At 46.9% G+C, this 7,189-nt stretch overlaps 1 protein-coding gene across 1 annotated transcript; it reads right to left on the bottom strand.

Annotated features, from left to right (window-relative positions):
- Window positions 1-252: 252 nt before the first annotated feature.
- nudcd3 (NudC domain containing 3) lies at window positions 253-7,161 on the bottom strand. The gene is made up of 6 exons (XM_030341288.1): window positions 6,824-7,161; window positions 6,359-6,669; window positions 3,076-3,208; window positions 2,415-2,558; window positions 1,305-1,493; window positions 253-767 (listed from the first exon to the last, which is right to left on the bottom strand). The coding sequence occupies exons 1-6, from the start codon at window positions 7,019-7,021 to the stop codon at window positions 657-659; spliced, it is 1,086 nt and encodes a 361-aa protein (XP_030197148.1). The 5' UTR covers window positions 7,022-7,161; the 3' UTR covers window positions 253-656.
- Window positions 7,162-7,189: the final 28 nt, after the last annotated feature.

Here is a 7,189-nt window from a genome sequence, read left to right as displayed (position 1 = left end):
CAATACAGGGACTTATGTTGTGGATTGCTTCCTCAATGAGAGCATCACACACGGCATGAAGTTTAGCATTGAACAAGAGTTGAGTCTGATATCAAGTAATAAAAAAAATCTCAGCTATTGAGTAGCCTCTTAGGATTTTGAAAGTCTCAACTAATATTAACCAGTATGCAAGACGTACAGATACATTTTAAACATGGGTGACTGAAACCTCTAACCTAACATGCTCAAATTACCATCAGAGTGGAAACGATCCATTTTATTCATAACCATTTAATATTTTCACACAACTTTTACACAAAGAAGCCAAAAACGAATAGGCAGAAAGGCAAACCAACACATGAATTCAACCATCGACTCAATCCTCCAACAGTGGATAAATAAGTTCAATATTCTAACTGTCAAACTTTTTGGGATAACATTTGAGCTTTCCGGTGAGCAGGTGACAAGAGAGAGGCTCCATTAAAAACGCATTTAAAAATCAGTAGGACATTTTTAAAGCCAGGCACTGAAGTTCTCATCCAGGCACGGATCTCATACCTCGTCCCTCACACCTTGTTTTGTTCTTAATCCCCCCCTTCTCTCCCCAACCCGTGCCCTGAAATAGCAACAGTTTGTAAGTAACCCCCTCGCTGTCCGCGCGGGGGGGAGCGTTTGATTTAGAACTGCACCGCGCTGGGGGGGATGTCGAACATGGTGGGGTCGAACTGCTGCCCCCGGAACGGAGAGCCCTCAGCGTCCCACCCCTTCTTCAGCATGTCGTGCACCTTCTGCGGGGACAAAAAACAAACGCACTTTTGAGGACCGCAGGGAGTACATGAGAGGTCCACTGAGTTTATGCGCCTCTGGAACCGAGGAAGGCCACGATTAAAGCGCAATACCGACCCCAACCTCACTCCACGGTGGAAATGACTTCCTTTCCGTCTGCTCCCCTCATGAATAGACCCGCTATAGACTGCACACACAGCTGAGCCGGCGTCACGTCGCTTTGTCACCTTAGCATCCCCTCAAAGGCTAAAGGCTCAGGATTATATTCCTCTGCCAATTTATAAGCTACTCGTTTAGCAGACTCTTTCAAAATCAGATACATTTAGGAGCAGCTAAGGGTTGAGCTTCTTGCGCACGGATAACAACAACAAGGATTTGGATATTGAGGATCCGACCTACGTAACACGTGCACTCAGAACACCCGAGTAGCCAGGACAGAATCCTGCAGGAATTTCTATTTTATTTGCGAACACGTCACATTGCGGACCGAACCAACTGCCCATGGGTTCAGAGCCAGACGGGGGACTTGTGGAACGTACCATCTCGTGGCTCTGGGGCTTCCCTTGGAGCTTCTGGTGGTAGTCGAAGGAGAGCCGGTCCAGGACGGCGTGCTCCTCCTCGTCCACCGACGCCATGCCACGCTCCCGGTTGATCTGGTTAATGTCGATCTCCTTCTCGCCTTTCAGCACCGCATTCCACCACACCTCCCCGACCTTACTGAGAGACAGCTGGCATGGGAGAGGAACGCTGGGAGTTAGTTTGGTATTGGCAATCAGGGCACAGATCTGGTGATAAAATTTGGTTGGCAACTAGAGTGTATTTTGTGTGTGTGTGTGTGTGTGTGTGTGTGTGTGTGTGTGTGTGTGTGTGTGTGTGTGTGTGTGTGTGTGTGTGTGTGTGTCTCTCTCCCTGTATGGGTGTGTGTGTGTGTCTCTCTCCCTGTATGGGTGTGTGTGTGTGTGTGTGTGTGTGTGTGTGTGTGTGTGTGTGTGTGTGTGTGTGTGTGTGTGTGTGTGTGTGTGTGTGTGTGTGTGTGTGTGTGTGTGTGTCTCTCTCTCTCTCCCTGTATGGGTGTGTGTGTGTGCGTGTGTCTCTCTCCCTGTATGGGTGTGTGTGTGTGTGTGTGCGTGTCTCTCTCTCCCTGTATGGGTGTGTGTGCGTGTCTCTCTCTCCCTGTGTGTGTGTCTCTCTCTCCCTGTGTATGTGTGTGCGTGTCTCTCTCTCCCTGTGTGTGTGTGTGCGTGTCTCTCTCTCCCTGTGTGTGTGTGTGTGTGTGTGTGTGTGTGTGTGTGTGTGTGTGTGTGTGTGTGTGTGTGTGTGTGTGTGTGTGTGTGTGTGTCTCTCTCCCTGTATGGGTGTGTGTGTGTACGTCTCTCCCTGCATGGGTGTGTGTGTGTGTGTGTGTGTGTGTGTGTGTGTGTGTGTGTGTGTGTGTGTGTGTGTGTGTGTGTGTGTGTGTGTGTGTGTGTGTGTGTGTGTGTGTGTGTGTGTGTGTGTGTGTGTGTGTGTGTGCGCGCGGGTCTCTCCCTGTACGTGTGTGCGTGGCTCTCCCTGATTGTGCGTGTCTTTGCATGTGTCTCTGTCTGTCGCTGCGTCGTGTGCAGGCGTCAATGTGTGCGGTTGTGTTGGTGTGTGTGTGCTGCACGCACCACCACACAGCGCCCTGGTTCAAGGCTCCACAGGGAGTTCTCCGTGTTGATCTTGTGCGGCAGTTCTCCCTCCATCAGCACTTGTTCCTCGGCGCCGTCCCGTACACACACGCGCACGCTGCCGGGCAGCAGGTTCACCAACACCTGGGGACGGCAGGGGAGACTCAGGCCAAGTCCACACACACGAGGCCGGATGACTGCCAACGCTGCGTTTTTGGGTCAATGGGTTTTCCGTCCACACTGGCGTTCTCTCGGCAGACTCTTTAAATCTTCCTCGAAGTTTTCGAATCTTCGAAAGCCATCTATACTAAAGATTTTGCATGTACCTGTGTAGAGCACTTGGCTTTCCTATGATCACTGGTTCCAGTGGCCATTTTACGTCATTGATTTCCAAAATATACCCGTCTACACAAAAACGAATTGAAGATTTACAGATATGTCTATGTTGGAGTTCGTTTTCAAAGTGCTCTCTTTTCTGTGGTGGAAAAACACTTAAATGTTCCTTAAGTGTATCCATTTGTCCCTCGTAACAGACATGGCCTTAAGCGTCTTCATCACAAACACAGTCGGTTGTTTTTATGCAATGAAAGTGTTTCTTTCATGCCGAGTGAGCTGAAGAGAGAACAGCTGGCGACAGCTGGTGGTGAGGTTTTGTGTTTACCTGTCTGCCCTTGACAACCGTCTTGGAGACGAACACGCGGATCTCCACGTCCGTGTAGTCCTGAGACCAGCTGTAGTTTTCCCTTGTGGCTCCATTGTAGCTGTCTGGGTCTGCCTGGTACTGGGTCTGACTCCTGAAGCGCCCATGCACACACACACACACAAAATTTAATTTGTTAATAGCCAAAATAATTGTGTACATCATGTCAACTGTTTTTGTTTGCAAAAACAAGTTATTGTCATATGGTCTTTATTGTAAAACACCAACTGATATTAAGGCCAAAGATCGATGAGGCCAATATATATCTATATATTATATTTGTAAATGCTAGAGCCCAAGATAAAGTTGCCACTAGCACTAGCAGCGAAGCCAACGTCGGCGCAAGCAGTTCACCGTAGGAGATGTTGCAAGTGCAAATTATACAAAATTACGGGCTGCAATGTACAACTCCCCCCTAAGCATGTTCGTTGTAATCAGGCTGTTCTGCAATCAACCCTGCCCCTTACCAACTGCGAGGGCGAGAGATCCTTGTCTCCACTTAAAGGAGTTAAGCACTAACTCTGGACAACTATGAGACAGAAGTGGCAGTCCGCACCCTCCCTGATGGTCATTGAATCCAAACTAATCAAGGGAATTGACTGAGGATTTTACGACTTTGCCTGCACAAAGTCAAGAAAGAAGATGTTTTGCTAAAGGTGAGGCTTATTTAGCCTTACATTGGGCCAAATATCTGCCTCCAAGGTTGATTGGATATTTGTGGAACGTTTTCTCTTTTAACTGGTTGCTCAGTCAATGATGCTTATAAAGTCTGTGTATGATTTAGGGATGTTAACCGATGACCGTTTGACCGATGGTTGACCGTATCAACATTAACCGATCAATCTTGTCGCTTGGCGGTTGAAAGAAAAATTGGGGTCAGTTTGGACTGTGGAGTGTGTGTTGGTTTCACTTCACACAAAAAGATGATCAGATGAGGTGACTCATTGGAAGTTGGACGGACACCACCTCTCTAGCCCACTGTTTAATTTCTCCTCAAGCCTTAATTATTCCCGCATGCGCATAAGACTACATTTAGCCATCTCATTCCAAGACCTTTTGTGTGACCTAAGAAGTGAAAAAACTTATCCCTCAAACTCAATTTCTCAGTGTCCTCCAAACTAAACAAGTGGCGTCTCTGCGGAGCTGTCATTTTCTTAAATGAGCCGCGGCAATGTTTCAAATGGGCTCCCAAGGCTGCCCTATTCCGCTTGGCCCCAAGTGAATCCCGCGCAGGGTCTCAACGAGGTCCACGCCATCTCAGACCATTGTGGGCGTTCGAGCCCGCTCTCTACACACGGTCAACTTGCAGTAAGCATGCCTCATGTTTCAATTCAAACACAGGTCGTACCGCGGTTAGAGCCACTGCCTCTCACTCGGAGTGTGTGTGTGTGTGAGTCTGTGGCAAAACGGGAGCGAGATAAGCAGAGTTACGAAATAGTAGCCGGCTGGCGCGGCTCGAAATGGCTGTTATTTCAAAGAGCACATTTTAATCTGATCGGTTAACGGGTTTCGATCGGTTAACCGGCTACAACCGTCTAATGAGGCTCGGTGGTCGGTCAAGATACCTAGTATGAATGTATGTATTTCAGTATCAGTTTAAGTATGGCATTTGTAGGCCGATGTCTATCTATGTTGACTTTTTTATTTGTTGGGCACATCCCTTTTTCACGTCTAAAATCGGAGGAGGGGGGCAGGGAGGTCACCCCTAGGGCCTACACTGTTAATTCGGGCCTAGGTAGGACAATGGCCAACAGAGATAAAAAGCTTATTCCAGAGTGTTACATTCTATAAGGAAACCTATCTTTTATTCATTTGACGCAGAAGATCACATATTAGGATTGTTCAGGAATTTTCTGTGTTCTCTGCAGAAGCTGTCATGTTAAATCATTATCTGAATTGGATCACCTAACTTATTTCATTTCATTTATCTTTCATCAACAAATGAGATTGTTTGTTGATGTGTTCAGTCCGTTTCATTATTCGGTTCAGTTTGTATGTCATACAGGGAAGGGCAGAGAGTGATGACATACGTAAAATACACTGTACTTTTATATCTGCACACTGGGTTAGCAGTGATGCATCCGAGTTAGATGACCAGTGGCCGGTGTTTCAGTTCAAGTCGTGACCGTGTTAACTGGTGACCCTCAGCCGAATGCTTCGCTTGTTGTCGTGGCTACGCCAGATGTTGGAAATCGGGACCAGACACGTAGCTGTCCTTGCAAATGCCTCTTTGATTTGTTATTCAATAAAATGTCAAAAACATTCTAATCTCATTCGTTTTTGGAGTTTAATTGGAAGAAATTTGTCACGTAGAACCGTCCTAAGCCGAAATAAATGGAAAATGAATGTTTAAAATATGATACATCGCGGGATTCGAATTCATACCATTGTGGGGACAAAATATAACAAACCGCAATTCCATTCCATTGTGCCGTTGACCCACTAGGGAAATATACACCGTAGTATATTAAAATTCACAAATTCTTCTTGAAAACACGAAAGGCAGCCAGATCAACTTGTGACCCTACTATCCATGTTGTTAAGACCATGCATTGGTCGCGTTTCCAAAAAATAAGACGCCTTTACATCCAATTAATCAAAACCTAATGTTTCCCCCCACTGCTTGAAACTAGCCAAAAACACTGTTATGCGCTCATTCTATCATTTCGGTCTCCTGATGTGGTGTTGTTGTCCCCTTTCACTGGATGTCTCTGTAAGCAAAGCAGCGACTTCGGAAATGAATGCGTTTACATGGGACAGCTAGATGGAATTAAGCAATGCAATTGCTTAATCTTAATTGCATTAAGCAACGCAATGTGACGCAAGGCGGTATCACTTTGAGACATGACGTTTATTCAGATCAACAAAGCATACATTACGGGATTCAAACTCATAACATTTTGGGGGAAAAATATTTCAAGTTGAGATTCCATTCCATTGTGCCGATGAGCCGGAGACTTGGTCAGCTGCAGTACTAAAATACAGAACTAGTCTTCTTCCTAAGAGCAGGAGGCAGCCAGATCAACTTGTGACCCGACTGTCCATGCTATTATAGACCATGGTATTTGTCTCGTTTACAAAAAGAAGAGGCATTCGCAAGGACAGCTACGTGTCTGGTACCGATTTCCAACATCTGGCGTAGCCACGACGACAAGCGAAGCATTCGGCTTAGGGTCACCAGTTAACACGGTCACGACTTGAACTGAAACACCGGTCGTGCTGTGTGTTTATGAATACTACTCACGTTGCTGAAGCCGGGTCTGTGCTTGAAGCCTCTGCCTTGGCATCTTGGGACGGCTGGGGAGGACCACCAGCAGTAGCCTGTGGACTCGTGTCGGGTTGAGAGGAGCATGCAGAAGATGGCTCTGGTTCTGAGGAAGACTTCTCTACTCGGACTGCTTCTGTGTTTGGTTCAGCGTTGTCCTGCTGTGGTACTGACTCCACCAACACCTCCTGCTCTACGGGAGGCGGTGCTTTGGGTTCTTCTTTCTGTTTAAGCTCCTTCAGTCGCCTATCTCTGCCCTGTTCCGAGAGCCGTTCGAAGCTCTTAAACGCCTGCAAAGGGAACCATCAGACAACCATCAAGTGTGACTATTAAGTCCATGTTTTGTAAATTTGCCAACAATCTGGATGAACTGTCAAAACAAAAACCCTCTGTAGTAATCATATAGTTAGTCATATCGTCTACGTTCATAGTTTACGTCAATACCTTCTGAACCATCTTCTCTGCGATGCCGGGAGGGAAGCCCATTCGGTCGTTGGGACATGACAGCAGGCGGTAGAAGTCAGTTTTGCGGTACAAAAAGCCGAAGTAGACCTGTAGGAAGTCCTGAACGTTGCCGACGTGCTGCAGGATCCCCAGCAGCGCGTGGTCGTACATCTCTGTCATCTCGACGGGAGAAGACATCTTCACGGTGTTCGACGGAGTACGTCCTAATTACTTATCAATGTGTTTTCGTTTATAATTATCCGTTGTTCAGGCAGACAGGAGCATGGACGAACGTGCAGAATGTTTAGATTTTGCACATCCGGTTGGTATGCTTCGAGAACGGTCCGTCAACAAATGTTTCTCCCC

This window comes from Gadus morhua, chromosome 19 (assembly GCF_902167405.1).
Source record: "Gadus morhua chromosome 19, gadMor3.0, whole genome shotgun sequence".
Taxonomy (NCBI): Eukaryota; Metazoa; Chordata; class Actinopteri; order Gadiformes; family Gadidae; genus Gadus; species Gadus morhua.
This window is presented reverse-complemented; position numbering and strand designations above follow the sequence as displayed.

What these genes read in the sequence shown, in the direction of transcription:
- nudcd3 (XM_030341288.1), bottom strand. Translation starts at nt 7,021, where the DNA reads ATGTCTTCTCCCGTCGAGATGACAGAGATGTACGACCACGCGCTGCTG. An exon ending in CAGAGAAGATGGTTCAGAAG is followed by an intron (nt 6,670 to 6,823) that starts GTATTGACGTAA and finishes TTCCCTTTGCAG; the next exon opens with GCGTTTAAGAGCTTCGAACG. An exon ending in CGGTTGTCAAGGGCAGACAG is followed by an intron (nt 2,559 to 3,075) that starts GTAAACACAAAA and finishes TGCCGTCCCCAG; the next exon opens with GTGTTGGTGAACCTGCTGCC.